This window comes from Artemia franciscana, chromosome 10 (assembly GCF_032884065.1).
Source record: "Artemia franciscana chromosome 10, ASM3288406v1, whole genome shotgun sequence".
NCBI classification, from domain to species: domain Eukaryota; kingdom Metazoa; phylum Arthropoda; class Branchiopoda; order Anostraca; family Artemiidae; genus Artemia; species Artemia franciscana.
In genome coordinates this window covers 28,488,528-28,507,181 of record NC_088872.1, presented here as the reverse complement: position 1 = coordinate 28,507,181, position 18,654 = coordinate 28,488,528, and the positions used below count along the sequence as shown (strand labels likewise).

The 18,654-nt window shown below is 37.4% G+C and overlaps 1 protein-coding gene across 2 annotated transcripts in view; it reads right to left on the bottom strand.

The window, feature by feature from the left end:
• Window positions 1-18,654, bottom strand: part of LOC136032026 (thioredoxin-like protein 1) — a 48,353-nt gene that overhangs the window by 14,588 nt on the left and 15,111 nt on the right. For both annotated transcript variants that reach the window (XM_065712110.1, XM_065712111.1), the window contains exon 2: window positions 16,445-16,545. In XM_065712110.1, coding sequence (XP_065568182.1) covers window positions 16,445-16,536 — 92 coding nt within the window. In that variant the 5' untranslated portion in view covers window positions 16,537-16,545. The remainder of the gene's footprint in view (window positions 1-16,444; window positions 16,546-18,654) is intronic.

Sequence of the window (18,654 nt, the reverse complement as noted above, 5' to 3'; positions counted from 1 at the left end):
GAAGATGGATCTCTCCTAAATGCCCCCAAAGTTCAAAAATCAAATATCATCGTGAAATCTCCCAAAGAAGAAAATTTGAGGTGGTCATGAAAATTGCATCTGTTGGCACAGTTTTGACAAACGACAGGTCAATTTCATCGCAAACATTTGACAAAAATTATTTATCTGCATTTATCTACTGTCTAGTTTCTCAATTTTGGAATTTTTTTTTTAAACCACAAGCCAACCAGTACTTGGATGTAGTCTTTGCATAAAACGATTCAATATTGCCAGTGGTTCTTGTTAACCAAAATATTAAAGATGATTGGAATACAGGTTATCTTAGTTCAATAGTGTTTGCTACACATCTTTTACTTCTTATAAAAGTAAAGAATTTTGGGGTGTATTCTTAGCTTTTCGTTTTCTTTGGGCCAGGTACGATTAACCAAAGTGAAGCGGCCTTCGGGTGTGGGGTGACCAAATTAAACTATATAATTACATATCAATAAGTAGGTAGTCTTGACCTTGGGGAAACTCTCCTTGGGTTACCTGGGAAAAATACAATGCATTTTTGATAAATCAAATGAGTGATTTATTTTTATCTGACATTTCGGCAGGAAACATTCCGATGCTCTTTTTTTAATAGTTTCTGTTCATTTTACTATTTTGTAAACCTATTTGGCAGAAAAACTCTTGTTTAAAAACATCTTTTGGAGAGTAGACGTTTGGTAGAAGTTGATGTCTTTGACCAAGTAGAATTTTCCAATGGAATAGCTATTCATATATTTTTTAAGATCAAAGGGGCGTTCAACATAAAAACGCTCCCAAAAACAGCGGACAGGTTTCTGTTCCAACAATACAAATGCAATGATGGGGCGTAATAGTTTCGAGGCAAAACTGATCAGCAATAATCATCGTTTGGTGGTAGTTGTCATATGTAGTTACCACTCTATTCATCTTTGCGCCTCAAAGACGAATTCTACATTGAGCTTAATACAAAATTTTGTGTTGTTTAACTGATATCTTAAAATATTTGTTAAAATTTTCATACAATTTGGACTATTTAAGAAACATACTCAGATTTACGCTGAAATGAAAAATAAAACATGATTTTTTGTAGGAATTGTGGTACATACTTTTGGTGAGAGAAATCACCTTTCTTCCTGTGAACCAAAATGCCCCCAATAATATTGGGTAATACTATTACCCGAGTATTTAGAAAACTTTCCAGAAACCATGTGATATTTTTATCACACTGGAGAATAAGAAACACTTTCTTATGCTCCGGGCTAAGAATTTATTCAATTTTCATCACCAATATTTTACACCTAAACTCACCTTTGTGTGCTTGAAAATTCGAAGCCCTTTCCAAAAGTAATTTTAAATTAGAAGTGCTCGCACAGCATGCTCCTCAAGCACCTAACCCAGGCCTGTCAAAGCCAAAAATAATTGCCTTGATGAGGAACAGTCCTCTCCAAAACCCACTATGGGAATTTAAATCCCCCATCAATGGCAGACTAAGCCCATTCATTCCCACTTGTTATTCCAATGGCAAACACCCCACACAAGTAGCTAATGTCTACCATTCCCAAATAAAAAAAAAATAAAAACTCCAGTGAACTTTTTCCCTCAATTTCCATTCAATAGTCAATGGGTGAACTTGTTTGACTACATTTAACCTGACGAAGCAGATGCAATGTAATGTTTGTGATTCTCCGTGAATACTCGTGAGAGCATGAAATAACTTTAATTGGATAAGAAGGAATTTCCTGCATCCTTTAATTTTTGGCCAGCGATTCGATTTTAAGAAAGTTCCTGATTCGGGTGTTAGCCGTGTCCTTTTAACGGCATATGTAAATTGCACGTTGTGAACTACCGTGGGTAAAAATTAAGTTCATATGAAGGTAGGCGAATAGTCTTACTTTTATTCTATTATTATAAGAAAGAAAGGCAGAGGTAATCGAGTTGAAGCTTAATTATCGGACTCCGTGATCAACTCTACAAGTAATTCTAATGGTAGCGTTCTCACTGATTCTCAAAGGTCAAATCCAGAGAACATTATTAAAATCCTGGAAATGGTCCAGTCCCTAAATACGAATATTAAGGCACTCAAGCATAATGTCCTGGAGATAAAAACTGATTGAAATGTAGTAATCAATCGTGGTACATCTATAGAAAATAAAATAATGTGCTTGAGAATAAACCTGCAACAGTGGAATCAGAACTTCTGGTTTTAAAGAATATTGTGGCGGGTTAATCGGAGATAATTAATAAATATAACGAGGAAATGAATTCAGAAGTCAGTCAATCGTTTGCTGAAGAGAATCGCAATAAAATGTGCAACTTATTATTTTGGGGCCTGAACGAAGTACCTATTAAGGATGCCGAGTCTCTGATTTCGGATGTGCTGGTGCATGGATTGTCATTTGATAGCTTTTGCCGTCTTTTAGTGTTGTTCAGTGCTCGACAAAGCTGTAAAAATTAAAGTAGACAATGCACAGGTTCGATTTTCTATTTTGAGTAATGCAAAAATATTAAAGGGAAAAAGTTCAGTGTATAAGAATGTTTTTATTTCGACGACGTTACACCTCGTGTGCGCAAAGAACTCCTGGGTATCCGTAAATGTCTAGTGGGAAAAGGAGTGGAATGCTGGGTACCCTTTAGGGCCTTTACCTTACCCCGTTATTTGTGTCAAAAGGTACCTTGGTACAATGCTAAGGTTCTGTTGATACCGTAATTTGTGTATTTTATTGATTAAGTCTTATTGAAGTTTTGTTACGATAGTTTTTGAGTGATCTTATGATGTTGGAGTTGGTGTGAATTACCAAGTTGAGAGCCGTTGCATTACGAGCTTGACAGATGAACGGATTACAGGCAATATTGTCATGGCGTGCTCTTTTTCTTAGTAGAGTTTTGGAGTAGATTATTTTTGTTTTTATGGCACTTGGTATTAACCAATTACCCAAAGGTTAATTCGGAAAAAAATAGAAAAAATGAAGTATTTTAACTTACGAGCGGGTGATGGGATCATAATGAAATTTGATGTTTGGAAGGATATCGTGTCTCACGAGCTCTTATTTTAAATACCGAACAGATCTGACATTGAGACATTGAGGGGAGTTGGAGGGGGGACCTAAAATCTTGGGAAACGCTTAGAGTGGAGGGATCGGGATGAAACTTGGTGGAAAAAATAAGCAGGAGTCCTAGATACGTGACTGATATAACCGGAACGGATCTGCTCCGTTTGGGGGAGTTGGGGGAGGGAGGGTTAATTCTGAAAATTAGAAATAATGAGGTATTTTTAACTTACGAATGAGTGATCTGATCTTAATGAAATTTGAAGTTTGGAAAGACATCGTGTCTCAGAGCTTTTATTTTGAATTCCAACTGGATCCGGTGACATTCGGAGAAATTTAGGGAGGGGAACCTAAAATCTTGGAAAACGCTTAGAGTGGAGGGATCGGGATGAAACTTGATGGGAAAAATAAGCACAAGTCCTAGATACGTGATTGACATAACTGGAACGGATCCACTCTCTTTGGGGGAGTTGGGGGGGGGGTAGGGTTAATTCTGAAAAATTAGAAAAAATGAGGTATTTTTAACTTACGAAGGAGTGATCTGATCTTAATGAAATTTGAAGTTTGGAAAGACATCGTGTCTCAGAGCTTTTATTTTGAATTCCAACTGGATCCGGTGACATTCGGAGAAATTTAGGGAGGGGAACCTAAAATCTTGGAAAACGCTTAGAGTGGAGGTATCGGGATGAAACTTGATGGGAAAAATAAGCACAAGTCCTAGATACGTGATTGACATAACTGGAACGGATCCACTCTCTTTGGGGGAGTTTGGGGGGGGGGGGGGTAGGGTTAATTCTGAAAAATTAGAAAAAATGAGGTATTTTTAACTTACGAAGGAGTGATCGGACCTTATGAAATTTGATGTTTGGAAGGATATCGTGTCTCAGAGCTCTTATTTTAAATCCCAACTGGATCAGGTGACATTGGGGGGAGTTGGGGGGGGGAGGAACCTAAAACCTAGGAAAACGCTTAGAGTGGAGGGATCGGGATGAAACTTGGTGGTAAAATTAATCGTAAGTCCTAGATACGTGATTAACATAACCGGAACAGATCAGCTCTCTTTGGGGGAGTTGGGGAGGAGGGTTAATTCTGAAAAATTAAAAAATGAGGTATTTTTAACTTACGAAGGAGTGATCGGATCTTAATGAAATTTGATGTTTGGAAAGATATCATGTCTCAGAGCTCTTATTTTAAATTCCGACCAGATCTGGTGACATTGGAGGGATTTGGGGGGGGGAGCCTAAAATCTTGGAAAACGCTTAGAGTGGAGGGATCGGAATGAAACTTGATGGGAAAAATAATCATAAGTCTTAGATACGTGATTGACATAGCCGGAACGGATCCCCTCTCTTTGGGGGAGTTGGGGGGGGGGGGTTGATCCTGAAACATTAGAAAAATGAGGTATTTTTAACTTACGAAGGAGTGATCGAATCTTAATGAAATTTGATGTTTGGAAGGATATCAAGTCTCAGAGCTCTCATTTTAAACCTCGACCGGATCCGGTGAAGGGGAAGTTGGGGGGGACCTAAATTCTTGGAAAACGCTTCGAGTGGAGAGATCGGGATGAAACTTGGTGGGAAAAATAAGCACAAGTCCGAGATACAGGATTGACATAACCGGAACGGATCTGCTCTCTTTGGGGGGAGTTGGGGGGTAATTATGAACAATTAGAAAAAATGATGTATTTTTAACTTACGAAAGAGTGATCGTATCTTAATGAAATTTCATATTTAGAAGGACCTCGAAACTCAAATCTCTTTTCTTAAATCCCGACCGGATCCAGTGTCATTAGGGGGGGGGGGGACCGGAAATTTTCGAAAACGCTATAAGCAGAGAGATTAGGATGAAACTTGGTGGAAAGAATAAGCATTAGTCCAAGGTAGGTGACTGACATAACCGGACCGGATTCAATAACAATTAGAAAAATGAGGTATTTGTAACTTACGAACGGGTAATCAGATCTTAATGAAATTTGATATCAAGAAGGATCTTGTGCTTTAGAACTCTCCTTTTAAATCCCGACCAGATCCGGTGACCATTGAAGGGAGTTGGATGGGGAAACCGAAATTCTTGGAAAACGTGAAAATCGAGATATCTTACGAATGGATGATCGGACCTTAATAGAAAAATCTTATGTCTCAGATGCTCCATATTCATTTCGAATCGGATCTGGGGACATAGACGGTTGGAGGGGGGAAACAGAAATCTGGGAAAACGCTTAGTGGAGAGATTGGGATGAAATTTGACGGGAAGAATAAGCACAAGTTATAGATACGATATTGACATAATTGGTACGAATCCGTTCTCTTTGGGGGAGCTGGAGGTTGTTAATTTGGAAAAAATTAGAAAATTGAGGTATTTTTAACTTAAGAACGGGTGACCAGATCTTAATGAAATTTGATATTTAAAAGGAACTCATGTCTCAGAGCTCTTCTTTCAAATTCCGACCAGATCTGTTGACATTGGGGGGAGTTGGAGGGGGAAACCGGAAATCTTGGAAAACGCTTATAAATGTCATAGATACGTGATTGACGTAACCAGACTGGATCCACTTTCTTTGGGGGAGTTAGGTGGTGGCGTTCAGTGCTTTGGCGAGTTTGGTACTTCTGGACGTGCTAGGACGATGAAAATTGGTAGGCATGTCAGTGAGCTGCACAAATTGACTTGATGAAGTCGTTTTCCCCGATTCTTCGACCATCTGGGGGGGTTGAAGGGAGAGGAAAAATTAGAAAAATTGGGATATTGTTAACTTAGGACTGGGTGATCGGATCTTAATGAATTTTTATCAAACAGTTCGTGGTAACGAACTGTAGAAAGGAGCGACCCGGCTCAATAGTAACCAAAACTCTAAAAAATGGAATTTTGATATCCAGAGCTGCATCAAAAGAATCGCATGTTAATACTGATTTTAAATATATAAGTTTCATCAAGTTTAGTCTTATCCATCAAAAGTTACGAGCCTGAGAAAATTTGCATTATTTAAGAAAATAGGGGGAAACACCCCCTAAAAGTCGTAAAATCTTAACGAAAATGACACCATCAGATTCAGCGTATCAGAGAACCCTACTGTAGAAGTTTCAAGCTCCTATCTACAAAAATGTGGAATTTTGTATTTTTTACCAGAAGACAAATCACGGGTGCGTGATTGTTTGTTATTTTTTTTTTCCAGGGGTCATCGTATCTACCAAGTGGTCCTAGAATGTCGCAAGAGGGCTCATTCTAACGGAAATGAAAAGTTCTAGTGCCCTTCTTAAGCGACCAAAAAGTTGGAGGGCATCTAGGCCCCCTCCCACGCTCATTTTTTCCCAAAGTCAACGGATCAAAATTTTGAGATAGCCATTTTGTTCAGCATAGTCGAAAACCATGATAACTATGTCTTTGGGGATGACTTACTCCCCCACTATCCTTGGAGGAGGGGCTGCAAGTTACAAACTTTGACCAGTGTTTACATATAGTAATGGTTATTGGGAAGTGTACAGACGTTTTCAGGGGGATTTTATTTTGTTTGGGGGTGGGGCTATGTTGGAGGATCTTTCCTTGGAGGAATCTGTCATGGGTGAAGAAAAATTCAATGAAAACAATGAAAAATAAACATGAAAACGTTTTTTTCAAATGAAAGGAAGGAGTAGCATTGAAACTTAAAACGAACAGAGATTATTACGCATATGAGGGGTTTTAAAAATACTTTAGCATAAAGAGCGAGGTATTTAGGAGGAGATAAATACCTCGCTCTTTATGCTAAAGTATTTTTAGTAACTTCAACTATTTATTCTACGGCCTTTCTGATTCAGGGGTCATTCTTAAAGAATTGGGACAAAACTTACGATTTAGTGTAAAGAGCGAGGTATTAACGAGGGTAAAAACCCCCTCGTATACATAATAAAAATATAAGATTATTAAAGTTTGTTACGTAAGTTAATTCTTAAGTTACGTATATTTTTTACTAATAAAAACGTTCGTTAAAAATTAAAAGTTCTAGTTGTCTTTTTAAGTAACCGAAAAATTGGAGGACAACTAGACCTCCTTCTCCACCCCTTATTTCTCAAAATCGTTTGATCAAAACTAAGAGAAAGCCATTTAGGCAAAAAAAGAATTAATATACAAATTTCATTTTAATAATTTATGTGCGGAGAGCCAAAACCAAACATGCATTAATTCAAAAACGTTCAGAAATTAAATAAAAACAAGAGATAAGAGCTCATATGGCACTTGTGACGAGGCGAGAAGAGCTAAGAGCCAAGAGATCATATGGTATGAGCTCTAACAAAATTTTATGAATCAATAGATTGATTTAAAAAAGGAAAATAAGAGGCTTAATGGCGGTCAGGATTTAAAATAAGAGCTCTGAGTCATGATGTCCTTCTAAATATCAAAATTCATTAAGATCCGATCACCCACTCGTAAGTTATAAATACCTAATTTTTTCTAATTTTTCCTCTCCCTTTAGCCCCCCAGATGGTCGAATCTGGGAAAACGACTTTATCAAGTCAAATTGTGCATCTCCCTGACACGCCTATCAATTTTCATCGTCCTAGCACGTCCAGAAGCACCAAACTCGCCAAATCACTGAACCCCTCCCCCAACTCCCCCAAAGAGAGTGAATCCAGTACGATTCTGTCAATCACGTATCAAGGACATTTGTTTATTCTATCCACCAAGCTTCATCCCGATTCCTACACTCCAAGTGTTTTTTCCAAGATTCCCCTTCCAACTCCCCCCAATGTCAAACCTTCTGGTCAGGATTTGAAATAAGAGCTCTGAGACATGAATTCTTTCTAAAAATCAAATTTCATTAAGATCAGATCATCTATTCGTAAGATAAAAATACCCCAATTTTCACGTTTTCCAAGAATTCCGGTTTCCCCCTCCAACTCCCCCCAACGTCACAGGATCTGGTCGGAATTTAAAATAAGAACTTCAAAGCACAAGATCCTTCTAAATATCAAATTTCATTAAGATCTGGTCCCCCTTTCGTAAGTGACAAATACCACAATTTTAAAAATTACCCCCCCTCCAATTCCACCAAAGAGAGCAGATCCGGTTCGGTTATGTCAGTCACGTATCTTAGGCAGGTTTTTATTCTTCCCATCCAGTTTCATCCTGATCTCACCGCCTTAGGTATTTTCTAAGATTTCCCCCCCCCCCCCCCCAATTACGCTTGATCCGGTTGCTATTTAAAATAAGAGATCTGAATTACGAGGTCCTTCTAAATATGAAGTTTCATGAGGATCCGATCAGTCATTCGTAAGTTAAAAATACGTCATTTTTTCTTATTTTTCAGAATTAACTCCCCTCCCCCCAATAGATCAGATCCGCTCCAATTATGTAAATCACGTATGTAAGACTTCTGCTTATTTTTCCTACCAAGTTTCATCCCGGTCCCTACAATCTAAGCGTTTTCCATGATTTTAGGTTCCCCCACCCCAAACTTCCCCCAACGTCACCAGATCCAGTCAGAATTTAAAATAAGAGCTTTGAGACACGATATCCTTCTAAATATCAAATTTCATTAACATCCGATAACCCGTTCGTAATTTAAAAATACCTCATTTTTTCTAATTTTTCAGAATTAACCTTTCCCCCAACTACCCCAAAGAGAGCAGATCCGTTCCGGTTATGTCAATCATGTATCTAGGACTCGTGATTATTTTTTTCACCAAGTTTCATCCCGATCCCTCCACTCTAAGTGTTTTTCAAGTTTTAGGTTTCCCCCTCCCAACCCCCCCCCCCCCAATGTCACCAGATCTGGTCGGGTTTAAAATAAGAGCTCTGAGCCACGATATCCTTCTAAATATCAAATTTCATTGAGATCCGATCACCTGTTCGTAAGTTAAAAATACCTCATTTTTTCTAATTTTTCAGAAATAACCCCCCCCCAACTATCCCAAAGAGAGCGGATCCGTTCCATTTATGTCAATCATGTATCTATCACTTGTGTTTATTTTTCCCACCAAGTTTCATCCCGATCCCTCCACTCTAAGTGTTTTCCAAGTTTTAGGTTTCCCCCTCCCAACTCCCCCCAATGTCACCAGATCCAGTCGGGATTTAAAACAAGAGCTCTAAGACACGATATCCTTCTAAACATCAAATTTCATTGAAATCCGATCACCCGTTCGTAAGTTAAAAATACCTTGTTTTTTCTAATTTTTCAGAATTACCCCCCTCCCACTACCCCAAAGAGAGCGGATCCGTTCCGATTATGTCAATCATTTATCTGGGACTTGTGCTTATTTTTCCCATGAAGTTTCATCCCGATCCCTCCACTCTAAGTGTTTTCCAAGATTTTAGGTTTCCCCCCTCCAACTCCCCCCCAATGTCATCAGATCCAGTCGGGATTTAAAATAAGAGCTCTGAGACACAATATCATTCCAAACATCAAATTTCATTAAGGTCCCATCACCCATTCATAAGTTAAAAATACTTCATTTTTTCTATTTTTTCCGAATTAACCGGCCCCCCACTCCCCCCCCCAGATGGTCAAATTGGGAAAATGACTATTTCTAATTTAAGCTGGTCCCGTCCCTGATACGCCTGCCAAATTTCATCGTCCTAGCTTGCCTGGAAGTGCCTAAAGTAGCAAAACCGGGACCGACAGAATTGGCGATTGCTATATGTCACTTGGTTAATACCAAGTGCCATAAAAAACTAATTTTTTTAGCTGAAAGTAAGGAGCGACATTAAAACTTAAAACGAACAGAAATTACTCCGTATATGAAATGGGTTGTCCCTTCCGCAATCCCTCGCTCTTTAGGCTAAAGTTTGACTCTTTGTCACAATTCTACTTTTTAAAACAATTAAAAACTTTAGCGCAAAGAGCGAGGGATTGCGGAGGGGACAACCCATTTCATATACGGAGTAATTTCTGTTCGTTTTAAGTTTTAATGTCGCTCCTTACTTTCAGCTAAAAAAATTAGTTTTTTTTTTATTTAATCTTTAGAAGGACCTAGTGACTCAGAGCTCTTATTTTTAATCCCGACCGGCATTAAGCCTCTGATTTTCCTTTTAAAGCAATCTACTGATTCTTAGAATTTTGCTAGAGCTCATACCATATGAGCTCTTGGCTCTTCCGACCTCGTCACAAGTGCCATATGAGCTCTTAGCTCTTGTTCTTTTTGGTGTCTGTTTGTTATTTTTATTATCGAAACCATGCACCGAGGGTCTTTTGGAATTTAATGACGATGGATAGTTATGATCGTGATTCCCGGAAATGCAGATGTCTCAAAGTCTTCCACCTTAATTGACAAGAGCTAAATCCTTTGTTTAGTTTTTAAATGAAATAGGTGAACTTTTTCTTTTTTCGGGTTATCGGTCTTACTGACACCTGGCTGAATGACAACAGCTCAGCTCTCCTACAAATTCCAGGATACAAAGTCTACAATAGAAATCGACAGTTCAGACAACATGGAACATATATTCGAAGCGATATAGGTTTTGGCAAGAAATGACCAAATAGTATATCAGGAAATATTATTTGAACTATTTATTCTTCAGCTTAGGCTGAAATGTAAAGACGTATTTGTTATTATATTATATAGGCCACCATCTGGCTCCTTACCAATCTTTATGGATCTTCTGGATAAGCAGCTTGAGAAATTACCAACTGGTTCGCATCCATGTATGATGCTCGAGATTTTAATTTGCCCTTCAGGAGCTTGATACGATCGTTTCCATGAATTTTTTGGAGCTTTGTATGTCCTATGGTTTATTTCCTACCATTAACATATGCACACACGTCACCACCTCATCATCGATACTTATTGACAACATTTTTAAATTAAGATATATTCAGCTCCAAGAGTTATTATTATAGATGTATCAGATCATTCCGGGATTTTAACAAGACTTGAGGTTTGTATTCCCCCAAAGCAACACCAATAATTCTAAAAAGTGCAATAGTCGTGTTTAGCCAGGCTAACCTTCAAAGGTTTAAGCAGGAAATTGCAGAAGTCGATTGGAGTAATTTGGTCGATTTTACAGATGATATAAATATGAGTTTAAAGATTTTATGATATGCTGATTTTGATACTGACAAAGACATGTCTGAAGGCTCGTTCGTGATGAAGGAAAAAGAATCATAAGAAAGTTTTCACTTCCCTTATTAAAATGTTTGGAACAGGGAAGGTTTCCTGATTGCTTAAAAGTTGCTAGGATAACTCCTACTTTTAAGACGGTAATAAGAATGATACTTGAAATTATCGGCCTATTTTGGTCTTACCTTGTATTTCTCGGGTTCTAGAATAGTGTATTAACACAAGGATATATGATCATCTGGAACTGAATAAACTGTTAAATCCAACTCAATTTGTTTTCAGGAAGGGTAAAACTACAGAGATGGCATTATCATATATAACTTCGGTAATTAATGGAGCTCTTGATAATAAGCTTAGAGTAGCCGATTGTTTCTGGATTTGATTTGGGCATTTGACATTGTTGACCACAAAATACTATTGCAAAAATGAGAGTCCTATGGACCAAGAGGGGCTACTTTGGGTTTGCTTCGTGATTACCTCCAAAATAGAGAGCAGTAGGTTCACCTTAATTTGAATTTTCTTCAAATAAATGTCTTGTTGATTGAGGTGTCCCCCAGGGCTCGGTATTAGGTCCCACTTTTTTTATTTTTATCAATGATCTGCCAAGTGCTGCTGGAATTACTTCTAAAATTGGGGATTTAGTCGATCCTGAACCTTCTGGGTCCAGGATCACTACACCCTTATTTGCTGATGATACGACATTGATGTGTGTTGCTTCAACTGAACAACTACTTGCCTCTACAGTTCATGCAGCAATGACCAAGATATGTCTATGGTTGAAGGTAAACCGGCTTGACCTAAATATTAGTAAGTCAAATTCTGTTATCTTTTTCACGGTCTCCAAATTATTATTCTTGGATTACTGAAATAGCTTCACCGAAAGGAATTGTTAAGCGGTCAAGTTCTGTTAAGTACCTTGGGATTATTACAGACGAAAATGTATCATTTAAGTACCATGTAAAACCTACAAGTGAAATATTATCGCGAAATTTAGGGATTATCCGTAAATTAAAACGTTTTTTTCCCTTCATATGTTTTACGGTTATTGTATTTTTCTCTGATACATATGTATATTTTGTACTGTTCGTCTGCATGGTTTGGTACTTTCCCTTCAATACTTCGCCCAATACACGTACTGCAGAATAATGCCATTAGATCATTTTGTGGAATAGGGAACTGGGATTTGGTCAGGTCAATGTATAGTATAATTAATATAATGCCTGCAGCTGGATTGCGTGATTTTTATACACTGGTTTTTATGTACAAGTATTGTAATGGGTGCCTTCCAGACTGTCTAACAGGAATATCATAGGCAGCGCAATAGCGCTGCCTAAGTAAAGAGCGATGTGGCACAATGTATCATTTTTTTTAGACCAGGGCACTTGAGTATCAAATGAATTGTCGTAGAAACTTCCCATTTCCCAAACACATTCGATCAAAGTTTTGAGATAGCCATTTTGTTCAACGTAATTGAAATGTCCGAAAATTATGTCTCTGAAGATGGTAACCCCCCGACCCCCACAGCCCTCAGGGCAAGCGTTATAAGTTATGTCCTGGGGGCATATAAAGTATATATAGAAAGGGTGATCACAAAAACTACGGAATGGATTCATTTGGTTGGAAATCAAATGTTTTAGTGTCCTTTTTAAGATTCAAAGTGATCAGAGGGCGAATAACCCCCCCCCCTCATCTCGTATTTTCCCAAAATGCATTTGATAGGGATTTTGAGATGGCCATTTGTTGGCGTAGAAACTTCGAAAAGAGCTCATTCGATTGGAAAATGAAAGGGCTAGTGCTATATTTAATAGTCAAAAGTGATTGGAGGGCAACTAACCCCTCTCCCACGCCCACCATTTCCTCAAACACATCCAATCAAAATCGTGAGATAGCCTATTTGTTCAATGTAATTGAGAGGACCGGAGATTATGTCTTTGAGGATGACAACCCACCCTCAGCCCTCAAGGCAAGATCTGTTCTGCCCTGGGGACATATAGGGTATATATAGAAAGGGTGATTGTATAGACTTCGAAGGGAGCTCGCTGGATTGGAAATCAGAAGCCCTAGTGCCCTTTTTAAGATTTAGAATGATCGGAGAATAGATAACCCACCTCTTCAACTCTCGAATTTTCCGTAATACATCTGATAGAAATTTTGAGATGGTCATTTGTTGTCGTAGAGACTTCGAAAAAGGCTTCTTAGATTGAAATTTGAAAGGGCCAGTGCCCTTTATATTATTCAAAAGTGATTGGATGGCAACCCCCCCCCCCCCCGCACGCTCATCAATTCCCAAAATACATCTAATCAAAATTTTTGGATAGCCATTTTGTTCAGTGTAGTTAAAACGTCTGGAAATTATGTCTTTGACAACCCACAGACCTTCTCAAGACCAGAACATAATTTGCAACTTACTGAAAAAATGGTTGTGGATTGTCAGTTTAGTATGCATATAATGATACATATTCCTTAGAGTTTTAATAATTTTTAGTTTATTAAGTTAAAAAAGTTAAAACATTTTTAGCACAAATTGTGTTCTGGTCTTGAGAAGGCATAGGGGCTATCAGCCCTACTCATATTAATTTTTGCTCGTTTTGAGTTTGATCCGGCTATTTATTGTAATATCTGTTCGTCTGGAGTTTCATTTATTTATTGACAGTGATTTGTGGTAGTTCTACGCTTGGAAGATTATTTTGCTTTATTTTTGCTCATTCTTGCCTTAATGGAGCTCTTTACTTTTCTTTGAAAAACTTGTCTCATAGAAAAAGTTTTTTGAGTTAATTTCGGGAAAGGTCCAACGTTCATTGTCACGGAACTCGGACAAGTGAAGATATAGTTTCAAGTAAGAATACTTTTTCGGTTATTTATACAGGGGCTAAGCTATGGAATAAGTTTATTCCAAGTACCAAGGAATTACCCATTAGTCAATATGAATCTGACCTACGTGTGGGGTTGCTTGGTAAGTATACCTTCAAATCAGATTGAGATTGATGGAAATAAGATTGACAATAATCGTTTATTGTTTTTTTCCCTTCTGGATCATGGTAATATGTTGTTTTATTGTGTATGAATTTTTTATGTAGTTTTTTTTTTCGGTACATGGTTTCACTCCTCTGCTTATTATAGAATATACTTGTTGTCTTCTGTTTTTTTATTCCTTTTTTTTTCTTTTTTGTTAGTAGCGCACCCTCGCAAGCAACCTTTTGGAAGTGCTAAAGATTGATCTTGTCTCTGTTTTTTTTTTTCATAATAAATTGCTGTTACTAGTACTACTACTGATTTTAGGTTTAAAGCCGTCTTCATTGATGGAAGATATGAGGGTATTATAGCCAAACCATCACAACGCATGGAACATCTTACACGCTGGAAACCATTTACGGACCCCCTTAATCCCGTGTCTCACATAAAGGGCATGAAATTTATGTCGTTCTTGTCTATAAAGGTCCCTATTCTCTACCCCTTTTCTCCCATCCCTTTATGCCTTATCCCCATCAAAGGATGTCAGCAGTTTCAATTTACCTTCTTCTATCCTCTGAATTCTACCACAGTGCCAGTTATCCACATTCCTCAGGCTTCCATCCTCCTTTACTCTAAGAAACCCCAATAGTACCAAGCATCACACAGTCTGAACCACACAGGTGACATCCTGTCCCACTAAGTTCAGTTTCTTCTTTTCGGGTTTTCACAGCAAAATCTGTTTGTGAACTGTGAGATTTAGGAGGCTTCTCGAAACTATTTCCACTTGAGGAGGGGTGACATCCCAGGACCCATCCATGGGAAGCGCGTTACATTCCTAAGTCTAGGACCACTCCCCATTGTAACTATCCTTTGGCTGGAGAGACCTTTGCCCAACAAAAATGGTCGACACAAAGTTTTGGCGTGAGTGAGGAAGAGAACAGCTGAAGTAGAAGGAATGACAGGAATCTTTGTAACCTATATTCCCTCCTCCCAGCAGCAAACCTTTAACCAATTACAAGTTTGAAAACAAAAATAAAAAATGTAACCAGAAAAAAAGGCAAATAGTTTCATAATGCTTCAGATTTTCAAATATTCGAGAAACTAAAGGGCTCCAAATTAACAGCAAAAAGTGATCAGAAATATTTGCAGTCTGGAGTCAGTCAACTTTAATATCTTTATAATTTTTCCAAGTTGATTTTTTTTTTTTTTTAAATACTAAGCTGTGAAATTGCACAGCACTACAGCATAATTTAAAAACATTACAAGGTGCATTCAAATCCAAAAAGTTAATGACATGGGTCACAAGTTTCACTTGTACACTTACAACTTACCAACATCACAAAGTCTGAACCACACATGTTATATACAATCCAACCCGGTAAGGAGGACTTCTCGAAACTATTTCCATTTGAGGAGGGGTGACGCTCTTAAACATATTCTTGGGAACTGAGTTGCATTCCCGAAACTAAAACCCCGCCACATAATAACTACCCTTTGGCTGGGGAGACCTTTGCTTAACAGCAATGGTTGTCAAAAAGTTTTGTCATGAATGAGGAAGAGAAGAGCTAGAATAGAAGGAATGGCAGAAACCTCTGCTACCTACATTCCCTCCTCCCAGCAGCAAACTTTTAACCAATTACAAGTAAAAAAAATGCAACCAGAAAAAAAAGGCAAATTGTCCCACAATGCCTCTCATACTCAAATATTTAAGAAACTAAAAGGGCTCCAAATTAACAGCAAAAAGTGATTTAAAAAAATTGCAGTCTGGAATCAATCAACTTTATTATCTTTATACTTTTTCCAAGTAGAATCTTTTTCCTTTGAATACTGAACTGTGAAATTGTATAGTGGTATGCAGGGCTACCGCGGCTTCAGTAAAGTTAATAAAGCTGACCACAAAGTTAATAAACCCTTTTCCTCGCCTAACCTTGTTGACTTTATTGCTGTCAGAAACCAGTTGAACTTTATTTAACTTTTCAAGAAAGTCCAAAAAGTTCAACCAATAGCAGAGGACGTGTGGTAAATTTCAAATGAACAACACACAAATCAGTGTCTACAAATATAATGGTGTATACTTGTTTAAATATTTTGCTTGATAAAAGAATAAGTTACACACAAAAATAGTTTCATCTATTATAAAAGGGAAAAATGCTTTAAAAGATGGTTTTCACAACCCCATGTTTATTATTTCAGTTAATATCTATGAAAAATTGCTGTAAAAACAAAAAGGAGAAACCCTTGTGCGAGTGGGACAAACTTTATGGTTCACAATTTCATGAAAAACTTTATTGACACCATGGGAATCCTTCAGTGCAAAACAATCTGAAAATATTACAGAGTAGTTTCAAAAGCCAAAAGGCTAATGACAGAAACCATTCGAGTTTCACTTGAACACTTATAACTTACCAACTAGCCGTGAAGTCTACGACAACAAGCTTTGGCCCAGCAACATTCAATTCTGCTTGGAGCTGAGATGGTTCTGTAATTTCTTTCACCATAACTAGATCCTAGAAAATATTACTTTTGAATCAAAAGATATTTATAACTAGGCTATTCTGCATAGAAACTTCAAGCAAGATGTAAACTTTGAATAATATCATTTCATCTGATATTCTACAATGGAAAATTCATTCCAGTTTACTTTTTGTAAACTCAAATAAAGAGAAATACAAATGATGTGACACAATACAAGAAAGAGCATTTTCTGGTGTACAGATATGGAAAATTTTGCAAATTTTAGCTTACCAAATCTATCCCAGACAACCTTCCTAGATACTGGAGAGAGGATAGGGATAAGATCGAAATCTTGTGCAAAATTCAAACAATTCTTATGTTATTTTATTAATTTACAGAGCAATTTTGGGCTTTGGTTTGGCTTCAAGGAACTCTAATTGCTAGGAAAATAACAAAGTTCTTATAACGTTAGCACAAGCATCATTGCCAGGATATATTTTATAACAATTAAGTGAAACTCTACGCCATTGATAGGTCCTACCACAGAAGTTTGTTTTTGTGAAATCGTCATCAAATATATAGATGGCATACTGAGATCTACTCACTCCTTGTGGGGGAATTTGACAAGTTTTTTACTAAAAGTGTAATTCAATTATATTTAGAAGCATAGAAACAGTAGCAAATCAAATATTTTGGGAGGAGGAACATTGTTACAAGAAATTGAAATAGGCCAAATATACTAAGTTCCTTTGATTGTGGCCATGGTGCCACTACCCCCTTTCATTTTGGACAGGAAATACAAACATATGCTGGCATAAGTGAAAATAATAATAATAGTTATCAGTTTTAAAATACAAAAAAGCTAAAAGCAGTGGAAATTTCTAGTTTAGAATGAGTGAAAAGATTGAATATTATACAGCATTAGTACTACAAAGCAACAGGGATTTTAGAAATGTGTCACTTAAAAGTGTAATATTCGTTGTAATTGTCTCTTAGGGACCTATTTAAAGAATTAAACATTAAAAACAAACATTGCGATGCCATATATTTTAATTTAAAAGACCTACCATAAAGAATTATCAATTCGTTTTACTTTCTTATAAATGAGTGTCTAAAACATAATGATCTAAAACAGAATTTTCTGGCATGAAGCTGGCAAGAATCACTTCCAAGACATGTATTTTCTATGTGTCTGCACCTCAAACATCTTTGTTGGCAAATAAAAAATGTTAAAATGTTGCTTCACGCCTTTGTAGAGAAGATTGAGGTGATCATTAGACTTTCACACTCCCTTCCATAGCATCTGTCCTCCAAAAGATCGAGTCACAGTAGCAGGTGATGACCTTGTAAGAGCATTAAAGCTGAAAAGCTGCATTTATTCCAATACTTTAAGATATGCATCCTCAAGAAGAAACAGAATCTGAAATCCTTTTCCAAGAAGTTATGAATATGACTTGAGACCTGATACTGCCATCAAGCCTATTCTGCCATTCAAAGCTCCCCATTCTATACACTAGGAAGGGGTAGCAAATATGGACTTGGATATTCATTGTAGAGTTGCTTCACTCCAGCCCTAAATGCCACACTGTTAGATTTCAACAAACAGTTCAGCTCCCGTTTAATTTATATAGCAAAGCTGTCTTTTCTTATCCCAATTTCAACTAATAGCGATACTATAATGATTTTCAGCCACGGTATAAAAAGTACAAGGTACCCTTTTCAGATGCAAAGAAATATTTATAATGGACGTCGAAATTTGGAATAAGTATTAGTGAAATAATGCAGTACAGAATCCAAAGGAAACTATTTCAGTGCTTAGCAGCTGACAGGAACATGTTTTCATGACATCTTTGTCACAAAAAGAAATCTTTGTTCAACTGACATTTCTTACAACACTTCCAATATCAACCTGTGAAGCAGGCCATATGTTTTCTGAAGTTGATACAACTTGCTCATCAATGTGAGGCACAATGACTGAGTAAGGATAAGAGATGCTAGTACCCATGCAAACATACAGAGACAACCTTACAAAGACAAACCAAATAACTGATTCATTTACTTTCAAAAAACTTGACTAGGCTAGTCAAACTTGGTGCTGTAGTGTGATCTTCTTTGGTATCTTCTGTCCAGTTGCCCTCCTCAAAGGATTTCTTTCAGGTCTG